General features: G+C 44.4%; 1 protein-coding gene across 1 annotated transcript in view; it reads right to left on the minus strand.

Annotated features, from left to right (window-relative positions):
- The window catches only part of SCML4 (Scm polycomb group protein like 4), a 44,283-nt gene extending 33,236 nt beyond the window's left edge, over positions 1-11,047 (minus strand). The window contains exons 1-3 of the mRNA XM_069850954.1: positions 10,868-11,047; positions 2,877-3,006; positions 482-682 (exon numbers count right to left, since the gene is read on the minus strand). Coding sequence (XP_069707055.1) covers positions 482-682; positions 2,877-3,006; positions 10,868-11,023 — 487 coding nt within the window. The 5' untranslated portion in view covers positions 11,024-11,047. The remainder of the gene's footprint in view (positions 1-481; positions 683-2,876; positions 3,007-10,867) is intronic.
- Between the last annotated feature and the right edge of the window lie 8,379 nt (positions 11,048-19,426).

Genomic DNA, 19,426 nt, shown 5'->3' on the forward strand with positions numbered 1-19,426 from the left:
GTTGCCACGGGACTTTTGCAATTCCTACAGCTGAGAGCAGATTTGGCTCATGAACTGCAGGTGGAGGACACACCAGCATCTGAGCTCTGTGAGAGTTTTTCTTTAGAGCAACATGTGGCAGCAACAGGTGGCATGGACCGGGCTTGCAATGCTGCTCATCCTTTTACAGCTGCATGAAAATCTCAACTCACAGACCTGGCCTCAGCACCGTTTCAAAGAGCGGTAAGCACAGGACTCTGGAGTTAGCCCTGTTCTTCCCCTTAATATCGCTGCAATACTCTTAACTGGTACACTTCCATCTGACACCAAGACAATTCCTGCAGCAGCTTATTTTACACAGGCATAAGTGCCGTTCAAAGCTGGTTGTCAGCTTGCTGATTTGAATGGGACAGCTAGAATAGACTACTCCCTAGACTGAGGATCAGGTTAAGATTTCAAGCACTTCCCACATGGCCACAAACCCCTTACAAAAATGTTTTACCTGACACCGTCTCGCCTCCGTAGCCCTGCTTGATGAGTGAGAAGACCACCTTCTGCTGGAGCGCGCAGTCGATGCAGGCCTGAACAGCTTGCTGCAGGGCCACTGATGGTCGTTCTGGTCCGAAGTGCTCTGGCAGCTGCTGCACTTTTTTTCTGTCAAGGTATGGCCCCAGGTTCGCTTGTTTGTTGACATAAATGCAGACTGTGGACACAAAATCCCCACAAGGTTGTTACAAAATGGCCCTGAGAGCATCCTAGCAAATGTTATACTTATACATTCCTATCTATTTCACAAGCTTTTCGGTTCACAGGTGAATTGCTTCCACTTGCCATGGCACAGCCAGGCTGCCTTGCACTGATCACCCATTGTCTGAGTGAAGGGAAGCCTTGCTCAGTGTCCTAGGTGAGGATAAGCTACATGCAACTGAAGAAGCTCCTTTATGTGCCTGGGGTCCACTCTCTTGCAACCTACCTTGTCTGCACAGCTGGTGACCAGAAAAAAATGCTCAGCAAGTGCAAGACAGTGACTAGCAGGGGTGGCCTTACCGCTGTGACCGTACTGCACAGGGATCTGCGAGGGATGCTCCAGCCTCCCCGCAGCCAAGCCCTGCACACCTCCTCTCACCTGCTGTTGCCTGCAAAGGCAGTTTTCCTATGTGCTATCAGGCCTGCTGTCAATAGCCAAAAAAACAGTGTTCTCCTCTCTCTAGCATGAACTTATTTTAAGACTGGCTTCTTGGAGGAAGCAGAGGTAACACTGTGGTAACTAAGGGTGACTAAGACATAGCCTAAAGTCAGACTAAATTGAGACATATTATAATAGCTGGGTGAGTGTGCTAAAGCTGTCATCTCGCAGACAATATAATATTATCCTCTGACAGAAATCAGATATGTGACAAAAAAATCATCAAGCAGAGTGCAGGACATGATGACAGCTGTGTAAAGTTGGAAATAATTTACAGTTTGCATCACCGTAATGAAAATCTAGTGCAACTGTCACAGCACACTCTGCTACCCCATCTCTCACTGAACAGCAGAAGGGGCTCAAGCAGTATATCTTGGGTAAACAGGAGGATAATAGCAATCACACTTATCGTTACATAGCACTTTACACTTTCCAAGTGCCAAAAAAACAAAGGGATAACACACCAAAAAACAGCAGGACCACACATGAATTGCAGAGGGCTGTTGAGGTACAGCTTTCCCAGCATGCCACCCTGTCAAACCTCACCTAATCTGCTGGTTGTGGCTTCTACCATGACAAGCCACAGCTTTTGTCCAGGGCTCAGCTGCAGAGAGGATTCTGCAGCCTGCTGGGTCCCTCACAGAGCTTCCTACAGTCTCTTCAGTGCAAATAGAGAGGTAAAAGTTGGCCTGAGCCTGCCACCACCTCCTGCAAACCTTGGTTGAGTGGAAGCCTACACACACCATTGGGAAAATGCTAGATGAAAGGGTGCCAGCAGCATGGGGATGGGCAGAGAGAGGTGCAGGGTGCTGCACCTGCAGAGCCTGAAACAACCCCCAGAGTCTCTGCCTTTGTGGCCACCCCAGTGACCTAGTGGGGCTGGTGGACTGTGCCTCCCTGTCCGCCTCTGAAAGCAGCACTAGGCACCCCTCTCAGGTCAGCCTCATGAAACGCTACTCAACTGATGTTTGCCAAGCACCCTGCAGTCTCCACATGTGAAGGGATAAATGAGAATAAAATATATTATTATCGTCATCGTCACTACATTTAGTATCATTCTGCTACAAGAGCAGATGGAAAACTTCTCCTCTGTGCATCCCAGCTAAGAAATAATGGGATTTATGTGTTGTGTTTAGAGTCTAATGTTATCTAATCCATTTCTCTGCCGAAATCTCAGGGTAAATCATCTGTCTTGTTGATTTTCTTCTCATTTGCATCAGCTTAAAAGCGTTGACCTATGTTACTTCTGGTCATTTAAGCAAAAAAAAGGATAAGGTTATGTTTTCCCTGGCTACAGTCAGAAATGGCCTGGTCTGCTGCTGGAATATGGCATTCGGTTTTATGTGCTGATCATCCTGCCTACAGTTAGACTGTGGCTCCTCCATCCTTATTCTCCCCACAGCTGCAACAGCTGCTTCATGTTCACACTGGGGTTTAGTCTGGTCATTGCAACACATTTGATGGGATGAGTGTTGGGTATGGAATTGTAGCATTCATTGGAATGCATGCATTTCAAGAAGAATGGATCTGACATCTCTGCAAAAGTTGACATATAGCATTCAAAATACAGCCTTGCAGGGCATCGCTGTTCTTTGTCACTGGTCACCAGTTTAGTCTGCAAAAAAACACATTTTCATGAGCTCTGCCTGTTCTGCAAAGCGCAGCATCTGGCTGCCTACCCCTTGGCAAAGGAGTACTAGAGGCTGGGTACCTGTGAGAGCCTGTGGGGTGGCTGAGTTGGGTATCGTAGCTGCGTCCTGGGGTATTGAACTGATATTTGGCTCCGGTGTGCTTCTCGGTGGAGAGACTGCTAAGGGAGTCATCAGAACACGAGACTTCAGCTGCAAAAAAATAACCGATTGGGTAATGAAAGTATACACAAGATATTCTAATTTTATTCCATGTATGTCTCTCCCCATGAACTCCCACTCATTAGCAATCTGCTATTGCATCACGTTCTCCAGGCCAGGAGCATCCATTCTGCTCCTGGGAGGATACTGAAGCCAGAAGCCTGACTGATTTGCAGCAGATAGGAGTGCGTTAAATTATGGGATGCAAATATTATGCCACCCAGCGGGTAGTTATTTACACCTGAGCAAATTGGGTCTAACACTCTAACAAATCAGTGCAACAGCATTTTACAACCCACTTCACATGGGTGTAAACAATTCACCGCAACTTGGAAACACAGGGTCTTTAACTACATCATAATTTAGGGCTAAATCCTGCTCTTGGTTACAGGGGTGTAAATCTTGTGTAAAACCAGTGACACCAAGAGGCTGCCTTGGGCTGCCACCCATGTAAATAAGTTCAGACCATGGTCCGTAGTGTGTTATTTCCAGGTAGTAAATACAAACTGTTGCACTGCAATCTTTGTGACCTGGGGCCCAGCTTGGAGAAGTGAAACACAATGGGAATTTATGGTGCAATATCACTATTGCTGGTACTTGGCAACGCCTCACCAGTAATTATAAAGGGTTGATGTGACGGATATGACCTGAAGGTACCACTCTTTCTTTTCCTTTTGCTATGAAGGGAGCTTGGGGGAAGCAGAGAGCCAAGCACGCAGCTGGGTGGTTTATATATTTACATATACTACACCGAGCTGTTCTTCTGGCAGGTGATTTTTTTGTTGTTGTTTTTCAGTGGTCACAGCTAAAAATGATGTAAGTGATGAGCATAAGATTAAAAGGTAATTTTAGCCCTGGTAAATTTGCAGAATATTGCTTCTCCTGAGGCTTATACCCAAGCTGGAAATAATGTACAAAATATATTTTGGAATAGAATTTTAGGTAGAAATGAAGCCAGGCCACTACCTACAAACCAACTTTGAGCAATTCCTGGTGGACAGTAGAAGTAATTTTAGATAAAGATTCATTTTTTCCATGAATTATGGAATTTCCAATTATTATGATTACAACTGTCTAAAATAATTGTCACTGTTTCAGTGTAATGGTAAATACAGAAAGCTGGAAAAGGGTGAGGGAAGTCTGTTGGACTTTGTACCATCCAAGTGAGTTTTTAATTGTTAAATATTTGGGAATTTGGATCATTCCCCAGTTACTGGTTTAACCCAGCAACGGCTTCACTAAGATAGAATTCATGGTCTTGCTTTCAGTAGCACAGTAGCCTGTGCTGGGGTGGTGCCTATCAAAACAAACAAAAGAGCCAGCTTGTTGAGATGAGTGTAATTTTTGCCTGCCAGACCTCCACCAAGCCCTTTGTGAACTTGCTCTTTTAAACAACCTAGAATTTCCCTCAGAGCAGCCTCTGTGGAAAGATGGGCGTGACAAGCCCTGATGGAAAAAAAAAAAAATTGCTGGCACCTCACCCAGTCACCATTCTCTGCAGGGCACTGCTCAATCCCTCTGGATTTAGCCAGAACAAGGAAGAATATGTTCAATAAGTGAATCTAAGACCTTCTGCTGTATGGCATCCATAGTGTACGAGGCACCCTGAGCTGGCCCCTGGCTAGTGCCCATCCATACCTGCCTATATTGTCCTTTTTTTTTGTGAGTTTTCTTGCCTGCAGACTGGGATCTGGAAAGGCCAGCAGCAAAGTGTATTTCTTTTCCAATCAATTAAAATAAAGAAGAAAAAAAAAGAAAAGAGAAGAAAAGAGAGAAAAATGATGTTTCAAAAATCAGGGTCCCCATCCAGGTTTGGGTTTATCCCAAGTGAAAAGGTGAGAAGCAGCATTGTTTGTTATTTTCTATAGCAACATGTCTATGACTTGCTTTTCTGTGGTGAAGTGGACTAGCGCTGTGAAACTTTGGGTAAAACATATGCCAGGCTTCTGGGCTTTCTTTTGATCGTACACATATATGCTTGTATAATAAATGAATATATGCTTGTATAATAAATGAATATATGCTTGTATAATAAATGCATATATACATGTGTGTTTGTAGAAAATATATACAGATATAAAAGTATATACGTTTATATAAAGATATACATGTATACTTGTATATATTTTTATATATATGTACTCACACATGCAAACACATCTATCTATATAGATACTCTTTTGGAGACAGAACACCTAGTAATTTCTGTTTCACTTGCTTTTTGGCTCCTTAGCATCCTCACTGGCTCACAGCCCTGTGGCTCCAAGCACAGGGGCAGAAGTCCCCTCTCCAGCCCTTGAACCTTCTGCACGGTCTGAACGTGCGCAGCCCCACCAGCACTGTCAGCCCGGTAGAAGTGGGACAGTGCCTGGCAGGTCTCTTTCTCTGCCTATTCCCTTGCTCTTGGCGGCCCAAGCAGGCTTATGTTCAAGAGCGAATAAACAGAGGGCAAGACTTGTGTAAACTCTCTAGCTTGGAAGCCCCTTCTTGGCAGTTTGCTGTTTTAGCGAACAGCTTACTGCAAATTTAATTGCAACAGTATGTGCTCTACAGCCTCTGGATGCTGATAAATGCCATTTTATTAGGGGCAGCAAAGAATATGCCTTCATTAGATCAAAACAAAACAATGCCTGATTACAAGAGACAGTACACTAGCAAACATGGCTTAAGTACCTCCTGGCCACTGAAACCCTGAGTAATCCCTAAGTATCACTGACTGTAAATCTCAAAGTATTTCATTTAAACACGTCTTTTCTTGGACTGATTATTCTCAATCAAGAAGCCAACCCAACCAACCAGCTGACTGACAGAGAGCTTGGCAGTAGAGAGCACATATGCATGGATGTGAAAAAAAGTGATGAAGAAGAGTGAAAGAGAGAGAGAAAAGGAGACAGGGAAAATCTGTCTGAGCATTTTGGGAAATCCTGGTGGTAAGGCATTCAAATCAGCTTTTTGGTATCAAATGTCATAAGTTTTAATATGCACAGCATGAGCTATAAAAAAACCCCAACACTACTATAAAAAGCAGTGGTTGCTTTAAAACAAGATGTACAACTAACCATCCCACTCTTATGGACCTTCTACTATGGAAGAGACCAGAGAAAGCTGATCATGGATTTAGGGTAGGAAATAAGTGTGTCTACTTCACCAGAGTCACATGCAGTAGATGCAGAGAGAGCATGGAGTTTTGTGCCATTGATGCTGGCTGTAAGCTCATCTGAGTATGCAGTGGCCGCAGAAGAGGAGGATCCTGTTGAGTCCTAGAGTTTCCTTTACAATCTGCACACCCGTTCAGAGCAGTCAGGATTTATCTAGGTGATATTTCTGTCATCCAACACCAAAAAAATAAAGAAGTGGAAGAGGAGGAAGAATATTTCCCAGGTATTTTTTTTCCTTCTGAAATAGGTTATATAATAAAATACACAGGAAAGAAACAAGATGAACTACAATGCTGGGGTCCTTGGCTGCACTCGTGCTCTCTGTGCATTTGGCTGCAGGTGAGGAGGTTCACCATGAGGCAAGTCAGGGCTTAGCTCAGCTGCCAGGGCAGAAAGGGTTCAATGCTGTGCTGGCAAAGGCAAAACACAGTCCAAGATCTTTCCCACCTTTTCTTTTTATGTTATGCCGATACCTCTCTTCTCCTCTGGTGCAGGGGAGTCTGCATGCAGCCTCCTACATCCCCTAAATGTTTTACGGTGAATGAGGCAGGTAACCTTAAGAAGAGTGTGTGTAACCTTGAAATCTAAGGCTGTAGCCCGGGCCACACAGATAGCCAGGGCACCTTAAGGCTGTCTGTGGAACCCTGGTCCCACTGTGTCCAAATCCTGACTCCTTATTTGCCAGCATTAATAGTGACTTCTAGGGCAGCAGGGGTGCTTTGTCACAGCACTGCCCCGCGTGCTTGTTGCTACCATGTCCTTTAACATCACAAATCCCCCCTGGATCCTAACACAGCCTTCCTTCACTGCCCCTCACTTACAGCCAGAGAAATAAAACTGATCCATATACTAACCTCCCCCCCGAGGCTGCCAGAATAGACTTTTTCCTAGAGATTTAGACAGTCAGAAAGAATATTGTATTTGGGGAAAACGTAGCATTTTACAGCAAATAGCTCCACATCAGGTATAAAACTGGTTTTGGGAAAACTGCTGAAGAAATTTTATAACCAAAGCTGTGAAAAAAATGAACAGGATAGCAAGGAAAATGTCTTTGCTTGGTGGTGAAGTGTGATGAAATGTCATTTTAGGAAGACAAAGAAATTTGCTTTATTATCAATGAAAACAGGCAATGGGTCATCTGGCTATAAAGAGCATGTTATTAAAAATGTCTGTTATTCACATCTCGGTCAAAATAAATTTAAATCTAGGCTGTAAATTCCTAGTTTGCTAAAATTTCAGAAGTATTTTTCCATCTGTTCTGTAATAATTCAGCTATCTGGTTGCTATAAAGAATTTGGTTGTCTGCCATTTGGACAGGGAGTCATTTTTTAAAATGTATGTAAGTCTCACAGTATCTGAAAGTCATACAATTAGCAAGCTAATTAAATCAAACTAGAGTTCCCCATCAAAAAATGTAATCTTTGACTCATGCTGGGGAAGTGTCTTTGATGGAGAGGAGTTCATTTCAGCTGAGCACACAACGCGCAAAACCGCCTCACAGAAAATATTGCCTTGGTGTATGAATCCTACAGCACAAATAAACAGTGTCAGGCCAGATGTCATGGATGCTACAGCTCACAAATGTCAGGTCCAGAGAACTAAGCCATTGGTTATAAAAGGATGTCTTTTTTATTGGCCAAGAAATAATATCATTCCAGATTCAGCACTGAAGAAGGGATGCTGTCACCTCTCCACTAAGTCCCTGGGAAAAGTGGAGAGGAGGCATGCATAGTATCCAGCCAAGGGAAAAAACTCCCCTTCAGAAGAAGATGGGTGACAGCAATCAGGTGCTTGGCCACCTAGGTCCAAAGCACAATGTTACTGCAGCATTTTAGGAGATTAAATATTTAATCAAGTTTCCTTTTTTGTTTCTTCTGCTTACAAATACATAGTGATTGGACAAAGGCTTTTTCACAGGTGGATGGGTGGAACAGAATGTATTCCCCAGCATATATCCCCAGCATATGCCCAGCAAATTACAAATCAAATGTAAATGTAGGAGTAAGAAATGAGGGTCAGCAAGACAAGCAGGGGCAGAAGCCACGGGGTCCGCTGAAACTTGGCATGTGTATTTTAATCATCCCAGTGACTCAATTTCACCACATCTTGTAAGTATTATTATCTCAGACTTAGATGGTTTTGATCTAAAAAGCCTACAAGTGACCCATCTTTACTGATAATAATTTAAATTATTACTTGTAATAAATAAAGTAAAATAAATATATAACATATATATTATAGGTAATAAACATTAAAATATAATAAATATAACAATATAATAAATATAACAATATAATAAATAATAAACTTGTAATAAAAGGAGCCTAGAGTAAAGCAATTCAGATATTTCTGTCCCATAGTTTTAACTTCATAGTGAAGTGAAAAATAAGTATTTCCATATCCTGCATTCCACAGAACACTAGAGTGTTTGCCCCAGTCTAAGCCTGGACATGCAGCTCTATTTCGGAATATTGTTATAAAATTCTGCAGTAATCCCAAGAGGGGCACCCGAGTCTGCTGTCAGGTTGGCTCTGCTTGGCTGCTGCTGTTATATCATTTACATTACCAAATTTAAGGTTTTTCAGAATCATAGAATCACCAGGTTAGAAGAGACCCACCAGATCATCAAATCCAATCATTCCCACCAATCTTTAAACCATGCCCCTCAGTACCTCATCCACCCGCACCTTAAACGCCTCCAGGGAAGGTGAGTCAACCACCTCCCTGGGCAGACCGTTCCATTGCCTAATGACCCTTCCAGTGAAGAATTTTTTCCGTATGTCGAGCCTGAACCTCTCCTGGCAGAGCTTGAGTCCATTCCCTCTTGTCCTGTCCCCTGTCACTTGGGAGAAGAGGCCAGCTCCCTCCTCTCCACAACCTCCCTTCAGGCAATTGTAGAGAGCAATGAGGTCTCCCCTCAGCCTCCTCTCCTCCAGGCTAAACAACCCCAGCTCTCTCAGCCGCTCCTCATAAAGCCTGTTCTCCAGCCCCTTCACCAGCTTTGTTGCTCTTCTCTGGACTCTCTCCAGAGCCTCAACATCCTTCTTGTGGTGAGGGGCCCAGAACTGAACACAGTTATTCGAGGTGCAGTCTCACTAGTGCTGAGTACAGAGGGAGAATAACCTCCCTGGCCCTGCTGGTCACGCCGTTTCTGATACAAGCCCAGATGCCATTGGCAAGAAACGGTAAACTGCAGCTGCAACAGTTTCCTAGCCACGCAAAGTCTGTTTTCAGGACACTGCAAAAGCTCACTTCAAAATGCACCCCTAAAGCAGAGAGGTATATGTGAAGCAAGGAGAGACACAGAAGAAGGTAGGAGATGAGGAGAAAGCATTAAGGGCTGAGGTACCGATGTCTGCTGCAATGGGTGTTGCACAGGGTGGGTGAAGAGGAACGGGGAAATCTGGTAATGGGACGCAGGGGGTGTTGAGGAGGGCTTGACTGGAAAAGAAAAAGGAGGGAGGATGGAGGTTGGAGGATGGGAGGAAAAAGGTCTGGCAGGAGGTGGAAAGGAGGGAAGGGCAACAATAAGGGTAGCCTCACCAGATAAAACCTAGACCCGAGGAGCTGAGATATTCAGTCCCTGTGCCCAGAGCTCACTTGGCAGCACTGTATACAGGGCCTTGCTCTCTCCCGTGAAGTAGGAGAGATCCAGTGAAGAGCCGGGCAACACCTGGGTCCAAGACCTTCTCCAGGGAAGGCTGGGACAGACCCTGTGAGCGCTCCACTCCTATTACTCACTTTTCTGTTTTGACACTGGGAACTTAAGCAGCTATTATTTTCTAACGGCAATTTGCCCTCCTTGTGTGACAGACTGCACATCTGTGCCCGTTCCCATTAAAAACAAGGAATGGGCACAGTAAACATACGGTGCCTCTAGCTGGCTATGGGCAGTGACAGAGAGAATAACGGAGAAATCTACTGACAACAAGACCCCTCACTACAATGTAGCTCATTTTCACTCTCCAGAATAATTTCCCCTCCCCTCAGCACCACAGTCCCATTTTCTCCTGGTCTGAGGCAAAAGGGCGACCCTACTCCTGCCAGTGCTGAGAATGTCAGGAGGGGAACAGTGAGAGCGCCCCAGCCCAGTGACAGAGCCCCAGCCCACCGGCAGCAGGTGAAGGGCTTAAGGTGCCCAGTGTTTCTTTATTTAGCCAGGCCTCCTGACAAGGATTTTATTGAGAGTTGGGTATGATTTTCCCCCAGAGTGAGCAGACAAATAATCAAAACTGCCTTTCCCTCAGTAAGTGTAATCTCATTACTTTCTACAGTGTCCCTTTTTTTTCCTCTGGAAATCAGCTGTATTTTCTCCTTTTATTCCCATTCCCCCATATTACTTTCCTTTTCCTTTAATTTGTTTAATTTCTAGTCACTGTTAGTAAGACAGAAGAAAACAGGGATGAGAGAGAAATGTGTCCTAGAAGGTGTACAGCCAACTCACACAACATTGTGGGAAACAAGTTATTTTCAAACAACGCAACTTAAAAAGCTGTAAACTTAAGAAGACAGATTTCCTCTCTTTTACATCAGCTCAAGTAGAAGAGAAACCAGCTCCTCTGACTTCATTTGCAGTGCACTGCCCCACACTTGCACAATTTTGCTTCCATTCCTGGATTTCTCCTGAAATACTAGGAAAAAATGCATTAAAACCAGCAGAAGGTGGAGAAGGAGTGTGAAAATCACATATCTACCTTGTACCCGGGTTTTCTTCCTCTCTTCTTTGGGATTTTCATGACCGGCAAAGCACTGGCTGGTGCTGAGTAGAGGTTGTGAGCTGCCACTTTGATGGACGCTGGCTGGAGTGGGGGCCGCCCTCGCTTCTTCCCCACCATCCTTGGGGACTGCATCTCCCCGGGAACCAGGCTGGGGGGCAGGCACGGTAGGTGGCTCATCTGGCCCAAGGCTGCTGATAAAGCAGAAAGAGGAAAACAAAAAAAAAGGGAGTTTTTTATTTATATTACATTTTAGGTTTTTCATCCAAAGGCAGTTTTCTCATGCTGTCATTTTTCCCTGTTACCATCCATCATAAAGCAGCAAGAAATACATAATAGATATGCGCTCCTGGGAGGGATTCCTGGGTGGGATTCACCTGACCACAGCTGGCTCAGCTTCTCCAAAGAAAGACAGAACCCTTGTCATGCCCATTTCTCTTCACTGACCATGAATACAGTACAGGGAGCTGGCTCAGGTGACAAGGTTTCTATCGCAGATGTCTAATAGGCAAATCCCACAATAGCGACCTTAACTCTGCATTCTGCAGATAAATACAATGAAGACATGAGTTTACACCCACCCACCAATGCCTTCTTTCACAGTGGGTTTGGAGTAGATGACCTCCTGAGGTCCCCGCCAACCTGATTTTTTCCCAAATTCTGTTATTCTGTAAGTCTTCCCTCACCTTGGAAGTGCTATCAATATGAAAATGGAATTCCCTCCACTTCATATGCAACATTTCTGAGTACGGAGGCTGAATTTGACGAGGCTGCCGGCACAAGGTAGCCGCATTAGAGGAGAATTGCCAAACATTTACTCTCTGCAATTTTATAGCATCTGTTACCACGCATGCTAGTAGTGGGCTTTTGGATGTGCTCCATCAAAAGCTGTTATTTTACCACAACTCCATGTAGCTGATGAAGTTGAGCAGGGGTAATGGAGTGGAATCTGGTCCATTTTCCTCTGTCCAGGTTTTAATAAAGAAAACAAGTATACAATCATACACAGAGCACCACGGGAATATACAGCCTTCTTCACTGATTCTGGCAAGGGTCATGTGTTAACGAAGGTCAATAAAAAAAATATAACTGCAGAAATACATTTTTAAATGTTGATAAATATCGTCTTTCCTGCGTGTGGGCAGAATACTAGACCCAGTCCTGCCTGCATACGTTACTAGACATAAGGGTCTAAGCAATTCTCATGCTTTTATGATAAGTCTTGTGATGGCTGACGTTTTCAATTTCATGCTCCCTCAGGCCAGTGATAATGGGAGACTCCCTGCTCTCTGTTCTTACAGAGCAGACTCATAGTCATCTTGGCTGCAGAGAAAAGATGCGGACCAAGAGCATCCTCTAAGTTCAAAATACATAAAGAAAATAAAGGCTTGCTTGTTACTACAGACAACTACATATTTTCAAACTATAGAAACCTAAAAATGTCTTACTACACATGAAATCTCACAATTTCATAATGCAGTGTGATTCGACTGATCAGAGCTGACATCGCTGGGAATGAAATCAGGGGTGCTCAGTCACGTAGTGGGAAGCGTGTCACTTCATAGGCACCTCTGGTGACAAGTTTTTGCAGCAGGAGGCTTCTCTGCTTCAAAGGTGAATATATTTTGCCTAGTTAAAACTTTGTAAGCATGACTGACTAATAAAAAATTCACTTCTCTGGTCTTATCCAGGAAAAATAGAGAGTTCCCAACCCCGCGCTCCAGTAAATACATTTATTTACAACATATTAAAAACTAAGGGATTTAATAGCACTAAGGGTATCTGCTCAGTCCAGATAGATCCATTTCATATGGGAGTATTTATATACTGACTTTAAAATTCCCAGTCTTCAACACTGGCTACCTAGAACTTTCATGCAAACACTGAATGTCTAACATGAGATCACTGCAAACCTGTAGTGCCTAATTTACCAGATTTTCTGGGGTCACAGTGGTAGCACCCTCCAGGCATGCTCAACCAGCTTGGGAAATACCTGAAAGCCTGCCTTGGGATTCTGTTTTTTACCAAATAAAAGTCTTGTGTGACTGGGGAGAGTATGCTTTCAGGGTTAAAAGCATTCAGGCTTGCCACAGCAGGAGTCAAATAGAAAGGCTCTGGCTATGCTAAGCATAACTGATTTCCTTCTGTCTTTATCAGTGTGCATTTTCCTCCCCATAGTGCTTTCTGAGAGACGCCCTTCCACCTCCCAAAACAAAACGTCCCCAGGACATTACATTATAGGCTGACTACAAGCAGGGAGTTCAGCAGGAAAGGGAATCACAGAATGGTCGGGGTTGGAAGGGACCTCTGGAGGTCATCTAATCCAACCTCCCCTGCTAAAGCAGGTTCACCTAAAGTAGGTTGCACAGGAAAGCATCCAGGTGCATTTTTAATATCTCCAGAGGAGGAGACTCCACAACCTCTCTGGGCAACCTGTTCTAGTGCTCAGTCACCCTTGCAGCAAAGACATTTTTCCTTGTATTCGGGTGGAAATTCTGGTTCTCCAGTTTGTGCCATTACCCCTTTTCCTGTTGCTGGAGACCACTGAAAGGGGTCTGGCCTCATCCTCTTGGCACTCAGCCTTTAGATATTTAATAATATTATATATTTATATTATTATATTATAATACAAGGATTACATTGGGTTTCGCACAGAAACCCACTATGAAAACCCATTGCTTCAAGTTTTGCATTTTGGTAAACAAAGCCTGGCAACCTAAAGGCTTTTTTTTTCGCACAGAGGAGCTTGGCAGAGGCTAATGCAAGCCCAGTCCAGGTTTGCTGCCTACCTGGGGAAGAGCAGTGGTTCCTATGACGGGGCCCACGGGTGGCCATGAGGCTGTGACACAGAGGATATGGACCTGCATGGACTGCATTGCGTAGTCTTTAACATATTCTCCTTTGATGGTAAAGGTAGCTGGTGGCACCTCAGAAACTCTGAGAGTTAACAGCTCCTGAAGCGAAAGAGCTGCTGACACAGAACACTTCTTTGACTGAAATGTTGCTTTCTTCTGCGGTCAGTGAAGTATTAAACATATGGTGGTCAGGAACCACACTAAATATTAGTGATCCCAATTTTTTCGTCCTCTCTCTGCTCTCTACACTTGTGACACTGTGCTTTGGCAAAACCTCTTAAAACTCCTTGCCACATATGCTGAGACACAAGATCCAACTGGACTGTGCACAAAATGATGTCGGTGTATTGCATTTGAATTGAAACAGCAAAGACAAGGAGTCAACTGCAGTATACAAGCTGTTGTTATTACGCTTAATTACAAGCCCAACCATGACTTGATCCTCCTTTCTTGTATGCTAAGCGAAACAGAGAGCATCTTTGGCAGCATTTGCTGTCTTACACTGCTGCAAATCCTGGAAAGAAAGCGTGCTCCCCAGCAGGGGGAGAAGATAGCAGACAAGCAAAAATTGCTGCTGTCTGGTGATGGAGGGTGACAGCACGACCTCCTCTTAGGAGAAAGCTCTTGGGCAGGCTGAAAAATCATGCAGTTAAATTGTGGGTTAGCCAGAGAGACCAGAGGGACAGAAGAGCTTGTCTGACTGCCCACACCCCCTGACAAAGTCAGGGTGTTACTTCGGAAGGACTTCCCTAGGGCAGCTCCAACCACTGCCACACTCTGTGCTCGACCCATGGCTCAGCTGCTGGAAAGCTTGCTGGCTTCAAGGCAAGTTAAGAGAACTTGATGCAATTTAAGGGCAAATTCAAGGGAGAAAATTATAGACTACCAACAAAGGCACCTCCTCTGTTTAGACACTGTGGTACAAATAGCCTGGGAGAGTATTTTGGGAGGGAAATCAGTATATGTTTGCCCTGTCCTTGTACTTTCCCTAAGGCACTGCTTTGGACAGAAGAGCATGGTGCAGCTTCAATCTGACCTGGGTCTATCACTTTCCTATTATTAGTATAAAAACAACAGAAGGACACTGCTTTACACTTGTGACTTCGCATCACTTAATACAGGGCTAGACACGTGGTAAACTCCTTACTTGTCTCCCAGACATTGTAATCAGGGAATTTGAATTGCAACCCTGCCTTCCACATTGCCCCATCAAATCATAGAGAGGAGGTGGCAGGGAAATGCCCCTCCCCATCCTGATGTCTAGGCAATCATTGCAGGAATCTTGTTCCTCCTGGGCAGCAGAGGTTCTGTCATGACTTCAGAGGATCCTGAGGGTCACTCCGTGCACAGCAGTCTGCCCCATGGTAAGTCAGGGGTGAAAAGAAAAATATGCCCTAGATAAACACTGGTGACCTATAGGATGTTTCTAACAGCCCGTGCTTTGCACTCTGCTTGCCCTGCATCATGTGTTGCTGTATGTGCTGTATGATTAGCAATACAGCTAACTGTGCCGGCAGCTATGCCTGATAGCGAAGAGAGCTACAGTGCCTCTCTTCCCAAGCTAAGTATTATTGATGGACCACAAAGATCCATTCTTAATAAAAATAAATGCCTGCAATAAATGCAGCTTTTAACCTGCGCTCCAGTAACTGCAAGGGCTGAAAGTAAAAATATCACATTAAATTTTATATGGGTAATTCCAGAGGATGATCATTTAAACTCGGTTTACACGAGGTCTCACGCAAACCTGTGCCTGGAGTGGCACAGGATGATGCGTAGAGAAGGAACAAGCCATTCATGCTTTAAGCCAAAGGAAGTTGCACAAGTGCAGTCAAGTAGGAAATGTGTCCATTTCACACCAGCTGAAGAAGAGTGTCCTTCACTCCCAGTACAGCCAGTGTAGAAGGACTCCAGCTCAGGAATTCCTGCCAGCACTTGCAGCCCTGCCTCCAGCTCTTAACTCCTGCAGAGCTTCATGTCTCCCAGATCTACTCACCCAACAGAAAAGATACCAACTTCTTGTAATCTTGTCTGTCTTTCCTTCAGCTGTTGTTCAGGAAAGCACACTCTGTGGGGGAATATAATGCTATTAAGTGGGAGTGAGGGGATACTTTTCAGCCAGTAACAGGACTATTTTCTTCTTCTCTGTGCACAGCAGGGCAGCCCTCTGGCAGTGACCGCTCGGAGATGGTGTCCTGCAGAGCAGGTAAGCAAAATGAGAAACATTGCCTGGTCTAAAGCAAAGCTTTATACCTGCATACTCCACTTGGGTAGTATTTAGGGACATGAGGTGTTACACATCTCTTCATGATGAATACCAAAGCAGAGAGTACATGAAAGGTGCTTAGTGAAGCAGACAGTAGGAATTTTCACTAATAAAAGCATTGAACCAATATACTCTGCTTGTCTGAATGTGACTACCTAATGACATTGTATGGAGATCATCCATCTCACCATTGCTGGAAGAAAGGTCAGGATAATTTTCAGCCATGGCATGAGGTTTTTCTAAAGTGATTTGCAAAGCTTCACTCTTTCCTTGACTGTTGCCTTGGGGATTGAGGTGAGACAAAGCTGCTTCTGTGAAAGACTCTCTCACCCATTTTAACCCCAGGAAGAGAATTTATATGTAATCTATCCCCTTGAGACTGCCCAGCCAACTGTGATTAGAATCGTCCATGTTCCCAAATCAACCATTAAAGAAACAACCACCAGAAATACCTGTGGTAGTTGTGGGAACAAGAATAGGATTAACCTCACCTAATTTCAAACCTCAGTTCATCCATCACCTCAGTGCCTCCAGTCATTTCAGATGTGATCTCTCTTATACCTTGTGTCACATCTGCCAAATGTCTTCAGCACCTCAAGTCATCTCAGGTAACACTAGATGACTATTTTAGGCAACCAGGTTTAGTTATAGGGAAGAACTCAATAACAGATTAAGACACCTAAATGCCTACATTCAGAACCTTACAGAATGGTGTCTCTGTGTGCTGGACGTCTGATCTCCCGTGATATCAGTGGAGATTTAGTCAGTGAGGTTGACGATGCGCATTCAGCTGCCCAGATGCAGATATACATTCTTGTGGGCTCAGTGGCTTTAGGGTCCACTGACCAGGTGCAATATGATTATCCTGTAGGCTCTGTCACTTCCTTGTAAACACCTTTATTTAAGTGTCTTAATCCAGAGCTAATCCCATTTGGGTTTGTCTCACCTATTTTAGACCAAATATTTGGATGAGGTTAATGATATCCTACATATATACATAGACATTTCTTCTGTTATAAAATTATGAATCTAGGAAAAAAAGCCTAAGTCTAGATATCTACAATGCCCATATGAAACCCACCCTTGGCCTCTCAGGTCTACCTTCAATAGCCAGTTCTGTCTTACCCTGTGTTCAGCATATTTCTGGTCAATAGCATATTGCATTGCAGAAGAAATCATTACCTTTTTGGAAGAAGAAACTCAAGCTTCACAGGTTAGAAAGACTTATGATTCCTGGGTTTGTCCTGGACACTCTGCAAGGTCCCAAGTAACTTCCTACTCTTTCAGTGTCTCACTTCTCCCATGCTTTCCACAGCATCCCCTCCAGGAGGCAGGAGGAAAACCAGACATGCGAAGTGACTTGTTTGTGACAAGATCAGCTGATGGCAGGTTCCAGGCTCCTTCTGCCCCTGTCACCTACATCCCAACTGTTGTGACATGCTGCTTCTCAAGGAAAATTGGGAAAATATTTTAGTACCTCTCGCTTGAACAAAAGAATGTGTTTCCTTTCTTAGTTCCTAGAGTATCTGAATTTTGCCAGCTATCTCATGTTTTAAACATTCTCACAAACAGCTTAGAAAAGGCTGGAGAAAATGCAGACACCTTTTCTTCTGTTTGGAGCCACTCCCAAGGAGACTGATCTTTAGGTATTCCGAAGAGGTATTTCTGAGTACTCCCTGCATAGAGCAGTGCTACACTGAAGACTGTGAGTAGATACAAGGAGGAGTGAATGTAGATTTGTCCTAGGCAGTGAAAACATGGATTTCTAATGAGCTGTAATATTTCGCTAGAGCTGGTAGCCTTATATCATTTTCTCCCTGCAGCACAGCAGAGATTTAACTCTCCTTGATAGAATTGAAAGTAGCAGCAGAGTCCCAAACAACACATACCAGCATCCGTCACTGTACCCTGAAGCTATTGTGTCAGCCAGGGAGACTATGGGAGACAGCAGTGAGAGGGTGCTGGCAAGATTTTCTCCAGTGCATTCATTCTGTGTCTGAGAGAATGGCAAAAAGGTGGTGTGCATTTTTTTAGTCTTCTTTCCTGCAGAGTAAGTGTTCACGTATTCACAAACTCATGCTCTCTTTCACTCCCCATATGACTCCTGGAGTTTCAAGCGTTTCGAACAGACCTGAAGAGGCACAAGAGTGAGGGGTGCAAGTGTTTGGAGGTGTACCAGAAATGTGTACCAGATTGAAATGTGGACCCCTCAGCTGTGTTCCCCCAGTTTTGGCCACCTGACTTATCAGACAGTGAGAGCAGAAGACAAAATACAAAAGCTTTGATGCTGGGAAAAGCTCATATTATATGTGATGCCCTCTCAGACACCCAAATCAGGCAGCTCCATGGCACAAATCTATAGAAAAACAAGCATCCTTCTCTCTTCTGCTCAGGAAACTACCTGAGGCTGTTCTTTTCATTGCTCTGTGTTTTAGTTTGTCCCCTGCTTCATGGGTACTGAAGGAGGTGCAGCAGCCAGTCCGCACGTGGCCGGCACACTACTGCTTGGCTGTTCACATCTTAGGGAACAGCACATTTCTCTTTGCAGCTGGTTTCAGCCCTTTTTACTTGCATGTTTCCAGCTGCAAAATGTGCTAAAGGTTACACTGCAATAGCAATTGCACGGCAGTTTACTAAATAATCTACCAGAAGATCCAAATACAACTAAGTTCAAACAAGAAAACATCTTTTTACTCTTACAAATGTGTTCCAGTGCAGCAGAAACCCAGCAAGGTTTCTGCCGTGGTGCTTTGCTGGCTGTTCCAGGCTCACGATTGGCAGAACCCCTTCAGAAGGGGTCCTGCAGCAGGCTGCTCTTCAGCTGCTGAGAGCAGGTCTTGCAGAGCTGCGTTTGGTATTTTCACAGTTGCTGCGTTGGGTTGGGACAGGAACAGGCATCATGCAAGCAACATCCAGTGCTGTACCCTGCCCTCTTCTCCCTTTCGTGGTCTGTATGCGTTAATGAAGGGGCAGGAAGCTGATAGGAAATAACATAGGATTCTTCAAAATCCAAACAAAAGGTATTGATGGTGTCTGTTCCTTTCCTTGTTACTAAAAGCAAGAGAAAGGAAAAATTATTCCCAGTGTCATCTTACAGCCTGATTTTTTATTTTTTAAGTGAAATTCAGCAGCAGTGATGGTGCTGTCCTTGAGGAGGTGTTCTCTTGAAGGATAGCACCCTGGTGACAGCAGGTAGAGCAGTAGCTGCGTGCCCCCTCTCACTCAGGTTTGCTTAATGAGCCAGAAGAACTTGAAAACCCTGGCGAGAATGGGACCCCTAGGAGCAGTCGAGGCCAGCCTTGCCTCCTGCTCTTACCTTTCTTCATTTGGCCTGACAGTTTTGTTGCAGACAAGTAGCCTATAGCTGGGAATTGAGCAAATGGAACTTTACAGAGAGTGAGTGAACACAGGCAGAGC

The sequence above is a fragment of the Phaenicophaeus curvirostris genome, chromosome 2 (assembly GCF_032191515.1).
Source record: "Phaenicophaeus curvirostris isolate KB17595 chromosome 2, BPBGC_Pcur_1.0, whole genome shotgun sequence".
Taxonomy (NCBI): domain Eukaryota; kingdom Metazoa; phylum Chordata; class Aves; order Cuculiformes; family Cuculidae; genus Phaenicophaeus; species Phaenicophaeus curvirostris.